Raw genomic sequence first — 17,823 nt, forward strand, 5'->3', positions numbered from 1 at the left:
AACAAGCCTCTCCCACAGCTTCTCCAGGGTGCCTTGGCACTCTGAGCCTTAGTAGCAAGGGCTTATGGGAGCTCAGTCTGGGCAGGAGGAGGAGGGGGTTACTAGCCAGAGATTTCAGAGACAGAAGGGAGGAAGGAGTAGGAGAGGGGAGTGAATTTGTCACAGGCTGAGGGGTGGAGATGCAGGCAAGTTTGCCTGTGTGTAATGTAACAAACAGGACATGGCTGCTCTCATTGTATCACAGGAATAAATCATCATAAACTATTGCAGCTATTTGCAGCTAGATTTGCTGTGTAAATTATCTAAACCTTCATTAAAGAGAACCCGAGGTGGGTTTGAAGAATATTATCTGCATACAGAGGCTGGATCTGCCTATACAGCCCAGCCTCTGTTGCTATCCCAAACCCCCCTGGGCCCCCTGCACTCTGCAATCCCTCATAAATCACAGCCCTGCTGCTGACAAACAGCTTGTCAGAGCTGGCTGCGTTTATCTCTATAGTGTCAGTCTGCTGCTCTCCCCGCCTCCTGCAGAACTCCAGTCCCCGCCTGCATCCCTTCCCTTCCTGCTGATTGGAGGGAAGGGATGGGGGCAGGGACCGGAGCTATGCAGGAGGTGGGGGAGCAGCTGAGACTGACACTACAGATGTAAACACAGCCTCACAGCATGGCTGTGATTTATGAGGGATTGCAGAGTGCAGGGAGACCTTAGTGGGGTTTTGGATAGCAACAGAGCCTGGGCTGTATAGGCAGATCCAGCCTCTGTATGCAGATAACATTCTTTAAACACACTTTGGGTTCTCTTTAAGATATATAGACAAGTTACTTGTTATTGTTAGTTTTTCATCTTGGATCCGCTTTAAGTATATTTATTGTGTCCTTAAATGAGACCAGGGTTCAAATATTGGCTTTTCCTATTTCAGTAAGCCAGCACCTATTCAGTAAGGAGTTCTTGGGCAAGACTCCCTTCCTACTGAGTGCGCTCTAGTGGCTGCCTTGCAATCACTTTGAGTCTGTGAGGGGTAGTGTGGCTGGATACTGGTGAAGGGCTCCGGTCCTGACATAGGAGACCTGGGTTCAAATCGACATAGGAGTTCAGTAAGCCAGCACCTATTTAGTGACGAGTTATTGGGCAAGGCTTCCCTTCCTTCCTTCCTTATTCCAGTCAACACTCTGCAGATTAATGGATTTACACTCTACAGATCTGATCGGGACCCACTTATTTCTGGCAAAACCAAAGGTGGAGAACTCTGTTTCTATATTAATGATAGATGGTGCACAGATGTTACAGTTATTAAGAGGACATGCTCAGCTGGGCTGGAAACACTCTTCATAAACAGCAGACCCTAGTATTCACCCCGTGAGTTTTCTTCATTTATTTTGGTTGCTGTGTACATCCCTCCACAAACATGTATGCAGCATGCGCTCCAAGATCTCGCAGATCAGATCACAGAGGTGGAAAGGGAGCACCCAGATTTTTTTTTTATCATACTAGGGGATTTCAACAGTCCTAACCTTTCCAAAGAACTCCCCACATACAGACAACACGTCACAAGCGCAACTAGAGAAGGTAAGACACTTGATCACTGCTACACTACGACTAAGGACTCGTATCACTCTGTCAGCAGGGCAGCTTTGGGGAACTCTGATCATGCTGTTATACAGCTTATCCCAACATACATCCAAAGACTAAAAACTGCCAAACCTGTAGTGACCACAGTTAAGAAATGGACTAGTGAAGCTGTAGAAAAACTGCAGAGCTGCTTTGATTTAACTGACTGGACTATATTCAAAGAATCCTCCAGTGACCTAAATGAATACACTGACGCTGTGACATCATATATTAGCTTTTGCGAAGAGTCCTGTATCCCAACTAAAAAGTGCATCAGGTACAACAACGATAAACCCTGGTTTACATCACATCTTAGGAAGCTGCGCCTTGACAAAGAAAGGGCATAACGTATGGGCGATAAAGTCCTCCACAAAGCTGCAAAATACAAACTGCAGAGAGCCATTACTGACGCAAAAAAAGATTATTCCAAAAAACTTGAGGAAAAGTGTTCCAACGCTGACTTATCAACAATATGGAAATCTCTACATGAAATTACAAACTACAGGAAGAAATCTCCACATTCACTACACAACCTGCAGCTTGCAAATGAGTTGAATACATTTTATTGCAGATTTGACACTATCAACAAAAGCCAAACACACCAAGTCAATTTGCATCTCTGCAACAGGCAAACTGAGTACTCCTCCAGCCAGCCTACGTCTCCACCCCCTGCGGCGCCTCAGCATCTACACAACACAGGAGACCAGACACAATCTGCTAACCTGTCCCCGGATGTGCATGCTCTACCAATCTGCCAATTAGATGTAAACAAACTCATCAAAAGACAGAAAACAAATATAGGACCTGGGCTAGACTCTGTAACTGCAAAATGTCTGAAACTCTGTGCCGATCAATTAGCGCCTGTATTCACAGACATATTCAAATAATTTCTGGAACTCTCAATTGTCCCTGCCTGTTTTAAAAGCTCAATCATTGTACTAATTCCCAAAAAATCAAAACCTACATGCTTAAACGATTACAGGCCTGTTGCCCTGACATAATTGGTTATGAAAGCATTCAAAAAACTGATAATGGCTTATCTGAAATCCATCACAGATCCCCTGCTGGACTCTCTGCAATTTGCCTACAGGCCTAACAGATCCACAGACGACGCCATTAACATGTGTATGCATTATGTACTACAGCATCTAGACACCCCAGGAACCTACACCAGGATTTTATTCATAGATTTCAGCTCTGCATTTAATACCATAATTCCATTACTGCCACACAGCAAGCTCTCCCAGCTGCACATACCTGAATCCATCTGCAAATGGATAACCAATTTCTTAAATGACAGGAGACAGCGTATTAGACTTGATAAACACCCATCAAGCTCTGACAGTCAGTACTGGTGCACCCCAAGGCTGTCTGCTTTCCCCACTACTCTACTCACTTTACACCAATGACTGCATCTCCACAGATCCATCTGTTAAGGTTCTGAAGTTTGCAGATGACACAACAGTGGTTGGGCTCATACAAAACGGGGATGAGTCTGCATACAGGCATGTGGTGGGACAGCTTTCCTCCTGGTGCAGAAGCAACAACTTGGAACTAAATGCTCTCAAAACCATGGAGATGATAATAGACTTCAGATCTCCCCCCCAGCACCTCCCCTTAACCATAAATGGATCCACAATAACCCAAGTAGAGTCATTCAAGTTTCTTGGGTCCACAATCTCAAACAACCTAAAATGGGATAACGATACGGCCACTATCGTCAAGAAAGCGCAGCAGAGGATGTACCATCTGCGGCAGCTGAGAAAGTTTGGCCTGCCTAAAAATCTAATGGTGCAGTTCTACACTGCAATCATCGAATCCACCATAACATCATCCATGACTGTATGGTTCGGCTCCTGCTCAGGTATTAGAAAAGGGGAGGCTGCAGCGCATCATCCGAACAGCAGAAAGGATAATTGGCTGTAGCTTACCTTCCCTGCAGGATCTTTACACTAGCAGGTGCAGAAAGAACGCAACCAAAATTGCCTCTGACCCCTCTCACCCAGCTCACTCCATCTTCCAGCGCATGCCTTCAGGACTAAGATTCCGGTCAATCGCTACCAAAACCTCTAGACACAGGAACAGTTTTTTTCCTCAAGCGGTAGCCATACTTAATGCTGAACCACGTTAGAGCTGCTAGGACTGAAAGTAATCAGCACAGAACTGAAAATGAACAATTCTCACATTGCTTACTGCCACTATACTTGCATAATGTCCCTGACTTGTAATATACACACTGTCTGTCCTTGTATTTTATTTTATTTTATTTTTTTGTGCTTGCATTTGTTAAGCAACTGCCAAGACAAATTCCTTGTAAGTGCAAACTTACTTGGTGAAATAAATTCCTTCCTTCCTCCCTCCCTCCCTTCCTTCCTTCCTTCCTTCCTCCCTCCCTTCCTCTCTCCCTTCTTTCCTTCCTCCCTTCCTCCCTCCCTCCCTTCCTTCCTCCCTCCCTCCCTCCCTTCCTTCCTTCCTTCCTTCCTTCCTCCCTCCCTTCCTCTCTCCCTTCTTTCCTTCCTCCCTCCCTTCCTTCCTTCCCTCCCTTCCTTCTTTCCTTCCTCCCTCCCTTCCTCCCTCCCTCCCTTCCTTCCTCCCTCCCTTCCTTCCTTCCCTCCCTCCCTTCCTTCCTTCCCTCCCTCCCTCCCTTCCTTCCTTCCTCCCTTCCTCCCTCCCTCCCTCCCTTCCTTCCTTACTCCCTCCTTCCCTTTCTTCCTTCCTTCTTTCCTTCCTCCCTCCCTTCCTCCCTCCCTCCCTTCCTTCCTTCCCTCCCTCCCTCCCTGGATGGTGTATTGGTTAAGGGCTCTGGCTGTGACACAGGCGACCGGGGTTCAAATCTCGACTCTTTCTGTTTCAGTAAGGAGTTCTTGGGCAAGGCTCCCTTCCTACTTGAGTGTGCTCAAGTGGCTGCCTTGCAAGTGCTTTGAGTCTGACAGGAGAAAAGCGCTATACAAATACTGGAATTATTATTATTACATTATTTCTCATGAGGTTAATAACAGAAGCTTTGAAGCATAATATTATAATTTGGCAGCACGGTGGCGTAGTGGTTAGAGCTGTCACCTTGCAGCGCTGGGTCCCCGGTTCGAATCCCAGCCAGGGCACTATCTGCCTGGAGTTTGTATGTTCTCCCCGTGTCTGTGTGGGTTTCCTCCCACATGCCAAAAACATACAGATAAGTTAATTGGCTTCCCCCTAAATTGGCCCTAGACTACCATACATACATTACATGATACACATACACATAGATAATAAATAAAATGTAATTATATGTCTAGGATTTATTTCAAGTATAGATCAATATAGCTATAGGATTTTCAGCATAGGATTCAACTTTGGCATCCTAGAAAACATTTACTCCATAATCACTAAAACATAATGCATTTGCTGATTCGTGGTGAGCAAAACATATTTACAACTTGTAAAAAAAAATTCTCTCTGACCTGCAAGGGGGTATAAATGTAACTAGTCTTAGTAAAAACCGCGCCTGCCAGGACATTAGAGCACAAAAGGTTGAGTTCTGAAAATGAGTACTCGCTACCACAAAGCCACGGACCCGCGGCGTAGCATACGCCGCATAAGAAAGAAGCGGGCAGGAAGGGGGTATTGGGCACAGCGGTGGGGAGGGGGGTCGGACCCCCCCTCCCTCACCTGGGTCCCCCTTTTGCGCTCCCCCTCCAGCTTAAGCTCAGCAGCAGCCGTCGGCACTATTAGTAAGAGGCAGCGAGCGGGGATGACTCACCTCTTCTGCGTTCCAGCGTGCGTTCCACTGTCATCACCAGGGATGCTCAAATTCGGCTTCGGGAGATATCCGGATTTTTGCTATCCGGATATCTCCCAGTAATGCTGTGCGGGCTGGGCGGGGGGGTCAAGCTTACCTCTCTGACGTCTTCTTCGGTCGTCCCTCGGCGCCTCCCACGATGCGCTCCAAGCGGCGGTCACCTGATTACAAACACTTCCTCCTTCCGGGTTGAAGGAGGAAGTGTTTGTAATCACGTGACGCGCTATATCCGGATAGCAAAAATCCGGATATCTCCCGAAGCCGAATTTGAGCATCCCTAGTCATCACTTCCTGCAATGCCGCCCACTGTATTGTAAGTGGACGGCATTGCAGGAAGTGATGACAGTGGAACGCACGCTGGAACGCGGAAGAGGTGAGTCATTCCCGCCCACTGCCTCTTACTAATAGCGGCGGCTGCTGCTCAGTGGCGGACACAGGCAGCAGTGGGCCCCTGTGCAAAATATCAATTGTGGGCCCCCTGACCTGCGGCGCGCTAAGCGCGCCGCGTCAAAAAATGGGTGCAGCTATAACCTGCGGCGCGCTAAGCGCGCCGCGGCAAAAAATGGGCGTGGATAGAACCTGCGGCGCGTAGCGCCGCGGCAAAAAATGGGCGTGGCAATGACCGGATAAGGGCGGAGCTAACTGTAATTTAAAGTGATCCCGGGGTGAGAGTGATATGGAGGCTGCCATATTTATTTCCTTTTAAACAATACTAGTTGCCTGGCGGCCCTGCTGATCTATTTGGCTGCAGTAATAAACTGAATTACACCAGCAACAAGCATGCAGCTTAATCTTCTCAGTTCTGACAATATTGTCAGAAACCCCTGACCTGCTGCATGCTTGTTCAGGGTCTATGGTTGAAAGAATAAGAGGCAGAGGACCAGAACGGCAACCAGGCAACTGGTATTGCTTAAAAGGAGAGAAATATGGCAGCCTCAATATTATTCTCACCTCAGGTTCCCTTGAAAAGTGCAACGCAAAGACAGTGGGCCCAAGTTTTGGTGACCCTTTCCCCAGAAAATTCACATAATTGTGCAGGTTTTCTCAAGAAAATACACATAATGTGAGCAGATTTGCCCAGAAAATACATTCAATCATGTCGGCAGATATGCCCAGAAAATACGTGCAATGATGTCGGCAGATATGCCCAGAAAATACGTGCAATGATGTCGGCAGATATGCCCAGAAAATACGTGCAATGATGTCGGCAGATATGCCCAGAAAATACGTGCAATGATGTCGGCAGATATGCCCAGAAAATACGTGCAATCATGTCGGCAGATATGCCCAGAAAATACGTGCAATCATGTCGGCAGATATGCCCAGAAAATACGTGCAATCATGTCGGCAGATATGCCCAGAAAATACGTGCAATCATGTCGGCAGATATGCCCAGAAAATACCTGCAATCATGTCGGCAGATATGCCCAGAAAATACCTGCAATCATGTCGGCAGATATGCCCAGAAAATACCTGCAATCATGTCGGCAGATATGCCCAGAAAATACGTGCAATCATGTCGGCAGATTTGCCCAGAAAACACATGCAATCATGTAGCAAATTTGCCCAGAACATACATGCAATCATGTGGCAGACCTGCCCAGAACATACACGCAATCATGTGGCAGACCTGCCCAGAACATACACGCAATCATGTGGCAGACCTGCCCAGAACATACACCTGCTAAAATAAATAATAAAAAAAAACCATTTACTCACCTGCAGCAGCAGACCTCCTGTCCCAGCCTCCATCCGGCGCGCAGCTCCCATGGGTGGTTGGGTGGATAGGTAGCCTGGTGGGTAGGTAGGCAGCCGGGTGGGTAGGTAGGTAGCCCTTAGCCGGGTGGGTAAGTAGCCTGGTGGGTGGCTGGGTAGCCGGGTGGGTAGCCTGGTGGGTGGCTGGGTAGGCGGGTGGGTAGGTAGCCTGGTGGGTGGGTAGGTGGGTGGTTAGGTAGCTGGGTGGGTGGGTAGGTAGCCTGGTGGGTTGGTAGGTAGCCGGGTGGGTAGGTAGGTAGGTAGCCTGGTGGGTAGGTAGGTAGCCGGGTGGGTGTGTAGGTAGCCGGGTGGGTGGTTAGGTAGCCGGGTGGGTAGGTAGCCGGGTGGGTAGGTAGGTATCCGGGTGGGTAGGTAGCCGGGTGGGTGGGTAGGTAGCCGGGTGGGTGGGTAGCCAGGTAGATAGCCGGCAGGGTGGTTAGGTAGCCGGGTGGGTAGGTAGCCAGGTAGATAGCCGGCAGGGTGGTTAGGTAGCCGGGTGGGTAGCTAGGTAGCCGGGTGGGTAGGTAGCCGGGTGGGTAGGTAGCCAGGTAGATAGCCGGCAGGGTGGTTAGGTAGCCGGGTGGGTAGGTAGCCGGGTGGGTGGGTAGGTAGCCGGGTGGGTAGGTAGGTATCCGGGTGGGTAGGTAGCCGGGTGGGTGGGTAGGTAGCCGGGTGGGTAGGTAGCCAGCAGGGTGGTTAGGTAGCCGGGTGGGTGGGTAGGTAGCCAGGTAGATAGCCGGCAGGGTGGTTAGGTAGCCGGGTGGGTAGCTAGGTAGCCGGGTGGGTAGGTAGCCAGGTAGATAGCCGGCAGGGTGGTTAGGTAGCCGGGTGGGTAGCTAGGTAGCCGGGTGGGTAGGTAGCCAGGTAGGTAGCCGGCAGGGTGGTTAGGTAGCCGGGTGGGTAGCTAGGTAGCCGGGTGGGTAGGTAGCCGGGTGGGTAGGTAGCCAGGTAGATAGCCGGCAGGGTGGTTAGGTAGCCGGGTGGGTAGCTAGGTAGCCGGGTGGGTAGGTAGCCAGGTAGATAGCCGGCAGGGTGGTTAGGTAGCCGGGTGGGTAGCTAGGTAGCCGGGTGGGTAGGTAGCCAGGTAGGTAGCCGGCAGGGTGGTTAGGTAGCCGGGTGGGTAGCTAGGTAGCCGGGTGGGTAGGTAGCCAGGTAGATAGCCGGCAGGGTGGTTAGGTAGCCGGGTGGGTAGGTAGCCAGGTAGATAGCCGGCAGGGTGGTTAGGTAGCCGGGTGGGTAGCTAGGTAGCCGGGTGGTTAGGTAGCCGGGTGGGTAGGTAGCCAGGTAGATAGCCGGCAGGGTGGTTAGGTAGCCGGGTGGGTAGCTAGGTAGCCGGGTGGGTGGGTAGGTAGCCTGGTTAGGTAGCCGGGTAGGTAGCCGGGTGGATGGTTAGGTAGCGGGGTAGGTAGCCGGGTGGGTGGGTAAGGTAGCCGGGTGGGTAGCTATCCGGGTGGGGGGCCCGACTCCTATCCTCCCTCACTCACCTCGGGGCCCCCCTCCCGGTATGCGCTGCAGCCGGCGGGAGAGCAGAAAATACAGGAAGTCTCCGGCCGGGGCTGCAGCAGACGCTAGAGGCAGCTGCTGCTTAGTTTCCGATATGTCTCCAAAGTTGGAGACCGAGCGGCAGCTGCCGCCCCGGCCGGAGACTTCTTGTATTTTCCGCTCTCCCGCCGCATGAGGGGGGGGGGGGGCGAGGTGAGGGGGGAGGACAGGAGTTGGGCCCCCCAGGTTAAAAAAAAAAAACATAAAAAAAAAAACAAAAAACCCTGCAATACTTAATGGGCCCCTGAAGCAGCAGAACTTCAGGGGCCCTTGTGCGGCGGCACGGCCTGCACGGCCGTATGTCCGCCACTGCTGCTGCTGTACTTAAGCTAGAGGGGGAGCGCAGATGGGGTACCCAGGTGAGGGAGGGGGGGTCCAACCCCCCTCCCCGCCGCTGTGCCCAATACCCCCTTCCTGCTCGCTACCCCCTCCAGCTCGGCGGCAAGTGTAGGACCGCCCCTGGGGGCAGGGCGCTACTTCTTCTTCTTGCTTGGACCGGCCCCTTCTTCTTGCTTGGACCGGCCCTGGGCGCAGGGCGCTACTTCTTCTTCTTTCTTGATGGTTGAGGCACTTAGCCTATTATATATATAGATTGTGACAGCACTCCTCTTGATATCTGAAAACTAAACAAAAAGCTACAGTGCATAACTGTAGTCTCCTGTTGCAGGCAACACACATGTCATCCAAAACGTGCAGAAGTGATTCAATGTGTTCCACTCTCAGTGATAAAACAAGCACCCTCCAATGTAGCAGCTCACCAGATGGACACCATTTCAAAGTCCAGGTGGGTCTAGTGCATAGCCTTAGAGCGGCACCCTTTAAATCACAGCCTTCACAGCTCCGTTTTCAAAAAACGTATAAATCCAGAATTTAGTGCACAATTCTACATGTAAAAAAGATAAAACCAATATAGCGTAATACAGCCTTAATAGATTAATCCTAGGACCTGCGCAATACAGCGCACTCACATGGATAGATGAATATAGGGCATATCGGGCATCACAGCCCAGCAATATCGTTCACCCTCTGGCGGCGTCCCGAGCGAGGCAATATCGTTCATTCTCTGGCGGCGCCGGCGTCACGAGCAAGGCTGTATTACGCTATATTGGTTTTATCTTTTTTACATGTGGAATTGTGCAATAAATTCTGGATTTATACGGTTTTTGAAAACAGAGCTGTGGGCTGTGATTTAAAGGGTGCCGCTCTAAGGCTATGCACTAGACCCACCTGCAGGACCGGATTTGGACTTCACAGTGCCCTAGGCCCAGTACCACCAACAATATTTTTTACATTTTTAGTATATGTTATTACTTTTGGTATACAAAAGAGAAAGTAACAATACAGAAGTATACAACAGTACATTTGCAATTATAATTATAGAGAAGTTGTCTATCTCATACTACTGCAGTACTGCTGCCTTTAAAATGAGCCAGCAAGGGGTTAAGATTTAGCTTAGAAGGGGCTGCCATAAATCTCTCTAAAGGTAGCCATACACTGGTCGATTTGCCATTAGATCGACCAGCTGACAGATCCCTATCTGATCGAATCTGATCAGAGAGGGATCATATGGCTGCCTTTACTGCAAACAGATTGTGAATCGATTTCAGCCTGAAACCGATCACAATCTGCTGAGCTGCTCCTGCCGCCTGTGCCCCCCCCCCCCCCTATACATTACCTGAAGCTGGCTCCCGGGCGTCTTCTCCACACTGCACCGCACCGCTTTGTTCTTGCTCCATCCCGGCGCTTCCTGTGTCACTCCGTGACCAGGAAGTTCAAATAGAGCGCCCTCTATTTGAACTTCCTGGTCACTGCAGTGACACAGGAAGCGCCGGGATGGAGCCGGAACAGAGCGGTGCAGCGCGGAGAGGACGCCCAGGAGCCAGCGTCAGGTAATGTATACCTGATTGGATCGGCCGCCGCTAGCGACGCGCACCCTACCCGCGGGCGATCGAGGGTAATTTCCTGCACGGCGCGATCAACGGACCGATCCGATTTCGGGAGGAAATCGGATCGGCGGGTGCGTTTAGCGCGAACGATTGGCAGCAGATTCGATCCCAGGATCGAATCTGCTGTCGAAACGGCCGCGAATCGGGCCAGTGTATGGCCACCTTAAGGAAAAGAAAAAACCTTATCTTTCTGTTTAAGATTTACAATCCAGGGGGAGAGAGAAGGAATGGCTCAAGTCATTAACAGAGTCTGACCAGCAATACATTGTTTAGCCCAGCTTGAGTTGTAAAGTGGAATAACTCTGTTAAAATGTTTACCTTACTGGATCAGAAATTGTGTCTACAACCAGAGTCACAGACTGTTCAGCAAGTACATGGTGATCCATGTCTCCCTACACCCCTGGCATTAAACTGAAGCTTGTATGTTCAGGAGATAGCACTGTCTCATCGCACACCAAGAAGTAAGGAAATACACAGAGCTCTGGAAATCTGACTGTGTGTGCAGCAAAGCCGGGAGGCTTCAGAGCAGGAGAAATTATTTATTTTGACATGCAGCCTCTTATCTCTCTCAGGTCCTGCCACCCTTTTATCCTTCTGATTTTTTACCGCCCTAGGCCATGGCCTTTGCGGCCTTTACAGAAATCCGGCCCTGCCCACCTGGACTTTGAGGTGGTGTCCATCTGGTGAACTGCTACATTGGAGGGGTGCTTGTTTTATCGCTGAGAGTGGAACACATTGAATCACTTCTGCACGTTTTTGTTTGTACTATGTACAGCGCTACGGAAGATGTTGGCGCTATATAAATAAAAAATAATAATAATAATTCACAGCATCCGACTGCAGCTAATCTACTTGCATCACGATCACAATATCTTGATATTGACATATTTATTAAAGACTGTAAATAATAAATCTTTACTGTCGATAAAGAGAGCAAGACTGCTTGTTAAGAATCTCAAATAAGGGGTAGCAGGAAAAAAGGGCGCCGGCAGCTAGTGGACTAATGTATTTATTGTTAATACGGCACCCAAAGCAGAAAAAAGGGCGCCCAATAAATATCGTTAACAACATTAGAACATTCAAGTTTTTGAAATGTGTTATCGTTTTAGAAGCTTGCAACGTTATAGTTTTTGTCATATTATTTTGTTTGTATGTACAGATATTACGTTATAAAATGTATCGTTAACGAATTTCGTTAACAATGTTTATCGTTATTGAGATTTCGTTATCCAGCCGGGCCCTTTTTTCCTGGCGCCCTTTTTCCTGCACCCCAAAAAAGGTCATCCATTTGCAGATTTATGAAGATATACGTTCATTAGGAATATAAATTGGAAAAAAATAGTGTAATTTTTAATATTCCTTTTATTCATTTTCTTAGGGTTGATAGCAAAAATAAAAAAATAAAAAATACTTATAATAATTGTCAAACAATTAATATTTCAGATTTTTGTTGGAAATTATTTTTGTCATTTTTTTAAAAGTTAAACTGACAGCATGAAGTGCCAACACACACAGGTGAGGCCAGGTGAGGTATAACACAACTAGACTTACAGAAACAAACTGCAACACACACAAAAAAAACAAATAAACTGTGGATCCTCTCCACTGCATAGAAGGGCTTCCATTGGATCAGACATTTTTTCCAGTACATACCACAGGTGTTTGACCAGACTAAGATCTGGGGAATGAGTAGGCCAAAGGAAATGTGATTCATCAAACCAGTCCCCTATCTTCCGTTGCCACATAGTCCAGTTATGACTCACACGTACCCATTGTGGGTGTTTTGGGAAGTGGGCAGGGTTGGCATTTGCACACTCTCTGGCCCGTGGATATGATGCCCTGACCACAGCTAGCTGAGATACACTGTGTGACACTTTATTCTTATGGCCAGCATTAAAGGACCCCTATTGCGAAAAAGTAGGCAGTTAAAATCTGACAGAACCAAAGGGTTTTGGGCCAGTCCATCTCCTCATAGGGGATTCTCAAGGTTTTCTTTGTTTTCAACAGCATTTCCTGAGCAGCAGTTTAACTGCCAAAATAGTAAGATGCCAGCCAGCCTCCCTAATCACTTGCACACTATTTGGTCAGTTATGGCCACTAATGATCCAACCTGTTTCATCCAATCTTACCAAATCTATGTAGTATAAGAGTAAAATGAGTGAATATATAGTGAATGGATACTATAGGCAGTCCCCTATATTACATAGAAATGGTAAGATTGGATGAAAATGATTGGATCATTAGTGCCTTAGACTTTGCAACTGCTGTTCAGGAAATGCTGTTGAAAACAAAGAAAACCCGTGATACCCGTGCAGGAAATGGCAGGAGCCATTTCTTGCACAGGTTGAATAGCCTGCGGCGTGTCGTCGGGATGCTGCGGTGCGACGCAATCAGCGACAGTAGCTATTAATTCACCCGACGGGAAAATGCCGGTTCCCGATGATAAAAAGCTCCCAGGTGCGTCGTACCGCAATGCATCGACACCCAGCATCGAGTGTGAAAGATAGTCTATGGACTTTAATTTTACCTTGGTTAACGCAAAGTTTCGACTTTGCATTGAAACGCAGAAAAAGGGCTCTAGTGTGAAAGAGCCCTTAGCGATTGCCTACAGTCCATACAGACGTTTTTCTTTTTTGTATGTGCTACAGACGTACAGGCTGGTGATAAGGTGGTACGCTACATGCCCAACTAGTAATGAAATATGGCACATATGGTATCATTTTAACCCAAAATATGTCAGATAATATATTTTGAAGTGTTTTATAACTCTGGCCCCTGTTATGTGAAAATTAGGAAGAGTGAACAATTAAATATGTGTATTTTCTGCATTTACACCTATTTTTCCCCTCTAAATTGCCTGTAAAATTAAACAATTCTTGGGAAAAAAATATTACCAAAAGAAAGCCTGGATTGTTCCAAAAAATAAATGTATCACTTTGATGGCATAAGTAAAAAAAAAGTTATTGCTGTATCAATAGGGACACAGCTGAAATGCCAAAATTGCCAGGAACCTTAAGGAGTAAAAGTGAAGACCACTAGAAACTGTTGCTCCCTTTGAGGAGAGATGGAGTCTTACACATTCGTCCTGTAAACTACAAAGTCCTACCTCCACAGATACATGATTTCTCTCGCATTCATCGCTCATCCCAATATTGCTCGCCATTATCGCCGTGTACCCAATCGACCACGACGGCACATCTTGCAGCATGTCCGATCGATGCATGTGACCAATTTCGGACCAAAATCAGTAGCACCATCATTTGGGCATGCTCTTGGTGGAACCGATTTTCATCCGATAAAATGTATCGAATCATATGGTTAATAGATAGCCAAGTCGATAAATGTATGGACACCTTTAAAGTGGACCCGAGCTCTTGCTTAGAACAGACTGAAAAGTTTTCATTCCACATAGAAATGCTGTAGAAATTAGCTGCACTAAACTGAGTTTGTTTTTTTAGCTACACCAGAGTGTAATTATTTGTGTTTTCAGTAGGTATCACTCACAGTGCCACAGCACTGGCTGTACGGGAAAATACAGATGCTTTAACCCTTTCTTTGCTCCCTGGAACTTCATCCAGTAGATTTTCAGGGCTTTTTTTTACATTGTAATGAAGATTTTCTTCCCCTAATGGTCATCATACGGTGACTAATCTAAGAGCAGTGAGGAAGTTCTGAGTTCAGATTTAGTTTAAAGAATGTTACACAGAGACAATACAATGTTAAACAATGGTACACATAAATATAGAGGACGAGTCACTGAGTCCATACCTGGCGGAGAAGAGAACACTGGGAAGGGTATGCAACATAGGCTTACAATCTAAAGGGTGAGGAAGAGTGACACATGGTGGGGGGTTTGTAGTTAAGTCAGGCCTGGATTTACATCCACGGAGCCTATAGGCACAGATGTCCTGGCACCCTAGACTCCGCCCTTCATGAACCTACAAACCCCGCCCAACCTCACCGCAAGTGTGCTGGCTGGCCCAGCTATCACTTCTCCCTTACCCCACTTGCCTTGTGTAGGTGGCTACAGGTGCCATTTAGTAGCCAGAGGTACCCTCAGTATTAAGTAGCTAGAGGTGACCCAAAGTATTAGGTAGCTAGAGGTGCCTCAAGTTGAAGGTAGATCTGGTCAGTGGAATGCTGAGGGCTCTTTCACATCAGACAACGCGTGCAGGAGCCATTCTCCTGCACACGTTGAATTGCGTCGGGATGCTGCGGTGCGACACAATCAGCGGTGGTAGCTATTAATTCACTAGACGGGAAAATGCCGGCTCCTGACGATTAAAAGCTCCCGGGTGCGTCGTACCGCAACGTACCGAAATGCAGTGTTGTGAAAGGTAAAATGAAAGTCTATGGACTTTCATTTTACCTTGGTTAATGCAACGTTTCGACTTTCCGTCAAAACGCAGGAAACGGGCTCTAGTGTGAAAGAGACCTGAAAGTCAGGTGAGTAACCTCTCATTTACACGCTCATCAGGACTCTGTATAGAGAAGGAGGGGGGGAGGCACTTGGGTAGGGAAGTGAGCCGCTTTTCCCACATCAGGCGCCTGTGCCTACAGTGCCTTATGGTAAATCCGGCCCTGAGTTCAGTGGAGGAGATTGGGGTTAAAAAGATGGAAGGTAGGCGATGGTGAAAAGATGGGTTTTGGTTTTGTTTGAAGTATGAAGACAAGAACTGTGAACAATGGGCTCAATTCTGGTAGCGTTTAGCAAATAATTACCTCATGGAATTGGGTTTACCTCATGAGGGAAATCAACTTTTGAATTCTGGTAGTTTAAGTAAAGTTTTACCTCATGTAATTTCATGAGGTAATTCATGTGGTAATTTTCTACTAAAAATGTGTGGTATTTAGTAGTGAAATACCTCACACTTGAATTCTGAAGTGAAATAAGGTGCGTGTTTGCATGTCTTTTACCTCACATAATTAGACCTACCTCTACCACATGATAAATGCAGTGCTGTGACAGAATTGTGATATCTGTCACATAACATGGAGCCTTTTCAGCTTGTTCTGTGTTCAGGGCCTCCATATTTTGCTGAAATAAGTAAAAGTGATCTGACCAACGCCCCCCCCCCCCCCCCCCCCCTTACATTTTGTTTTAAAAAATAAAAAGTGCTCTAAACCCTGTACAATCCTTCATCTGCTGCACCCCCCCTCAACATTGCCATTCCCCAACCTCTGGTTGGAAAAAAAAGTAAAAATGCTTCAACCCACAGCCTCTATTTTTTTTAAAAATTAAGTAAAACTGCGGCAAACAACGATCCCCCCCCCCCCCTCCTCCTCTGGTCAAAAGTGCTCCGAGGCCCCCCCAGCAGCCTCTAAAAGTAAAAGTGCTGAAACCCCCCCTCCAGACCCCCAGCCTCTAAAAGTAAAAGTACTCACACCCCCAGTCTCTAAAAGTGCTGACCCCTCCCCGGCCTCTAAAAGTGCTCCTACATCCTGTGTTTTACCTCACTCTATGCATTTACCTCATGTTTACCTCATGTTTTACCTCATGTTTGGAAATGGAGAAACATCTTTTAGAATTGATAAAAGAAGAGGAAAATGCCTCATGAGGTATTTTACCTACAAAATCGCAAGCATTTTGCTGAAGTTGCATTTAACTTTTTTGCGTGCAATCCTCCATTTTGGAAATGCATTTGCGTGCATTTGAACAAATTGCAGCACAACACATTTCAATTCAAAATTCTCACGGGATGCAAAAATAACACAAGTGTTTTTTTTTCCTGCAACGCAATCGTGAAAAAAAGAAACGCAAACTATCAACAAAAATTTCCTTAAATCACAAAAGTCCAATAGGGATACACTGCATGTTTAGCTCACAGCTTTCAACAAAACATGGCAAATGGCCTCGATTTGCCCTAGTTGCCTCAGTTTGCTCTACTTGTGATCACTTTACTCTGATTTCATGCCCGTTTTCATCAGCAAAAAATGTTCCGCAACCTACAGTATATTGGTTTCAAAATAGATGGAATGTCCAAATACCGGTAAATCTAATTTTTTACAATTCCTTTTTTTTTCTCTCACACAGTGACGACTCCTAAACCAAGAATAACTAAACCACCTCCTGTAAATATCACGACTAAGGGATCTCAGACAGCAAATGCTTGTGATTGCTCCTCTGGAAATACAGGTACCCAAAAACTGCTATGGAACTGTTGTGGGTTACATGGTGTTTTAACCAAAAATGTGTCAAAATATTGCTTATGCACATGTTTAAACTGTCAGTCAATTAGAGGCAACAGAAAATGACAGAAGGAGCTTTAGGGCTATTCAACTTCATAGCAGCGACTTTAGCTGATTGCAATTTTATGTAGCTACAAGCTACTATTAATTAATAACATGTTAAAGAAAACCTAAAGTAATTTTTTTAAAAAGCCAGTTTTTTTAACAGATAACTTTTTATTTATTTATTTTTTTACATTTTAGGCTTGCAAATCTGCAGCCCCAAAAAAAGCCAGTTTAACTTACCTGGGGCTTCTACCGGCCACCTGCAGCTGCCCTTGCCTGCAGCATGATAAACCGTTCCTCCAGTCCCCCACCGCGACTTAGTTTTGTTTCCAGCGAGTCAATGGCCACTCTGCCTGTGGGGCTTGGTCACGCTCATCCTCGATCATGCTCCCATTGCTGGGAGCATCCTGCACATGCACAGTTCGAGATTTTCTCATACTGCACATGCGCAGGACGCTCCCGAGTCCCGACGATGTAAGTGCGTTCGAGAACGTGCGTGGCCACTGGCCGTGCAGGTGGAATGGCCATCGACTCGCTGAGTTGCTGGAAACGAAAGTGTGTCGCTGTGGGGGCCTGGAGGATCGGTATGTCACGGCACCGGCACAGGGAGGCTGCTGGGGGCCAGTAGAAGCTGCTTTTTTCAATTACAGTTTCCTTTAAAGCAGACCTGAACTCTTACACAGCACACAACAAAAAGTCTTTATTCCACATATAGTTGCTGAAGAAATTCACTTCTCCGTGCTCTGTGTTTGTTTAGGCAGATCAATCCGTCTAATTAGTTCTTATCAGCAACTATGAATAGAATGCAGGATAACTCTGTCTATGCATCTCTCCATATTGTAAACACTAAGTAAAACTATTTTCCATAAATTGTAATAAATATTTTTTTTCATAAAGGTTATCATGCTGCTGGCTTATCTTTTAGAGCAGAGAGGAAATTCTGAATTAAGTTCTACTTT

The 17,823-nt window shown here is 47.0% G+C and overlaps 1 protein-coding gene across 3 annotated transcripts in view; it reads left to right on the forward strand.

The window, feature by feature from the left end:
• CD8A (CD8 subunit alpha) overlaps positions 1-17,823 on the forward strand; it is an 84,367-nt gene that overhangs the window by 19,648 nt on the left and 46,896 nt on the right. For all 3 annotated transcript variants that reach the window (XM_068275231.1, XM_068275247.1, XM_068275241.1), the window contains exon 3: positions 16,665-16,766. In XM_068275231.1, the coding sequence (XP_068131332.1) occupies positions 16,665-16,766 (102 nt within the window). The remainder of the gene's footprint in view (positions 1-16,664; positions 16,767-17,823) is intronic.

This window comes from Hyperolius riggenbachi, chromosome 1 (genome assembly GCF_040937935.1).
Source record: "Hyperolius riggenbachi isolate aHypRig1 chromosome 1, aHypRig1.pri, whole genome shotgun sequence".
Classification (NCBI taxonomy): domain Eukaryota; kingdom Metazoa; phylum Chordata; class Amphibia; order Anura; family Hyperoliidae; genus Hyperolius; species Hyperolius riggenbachi.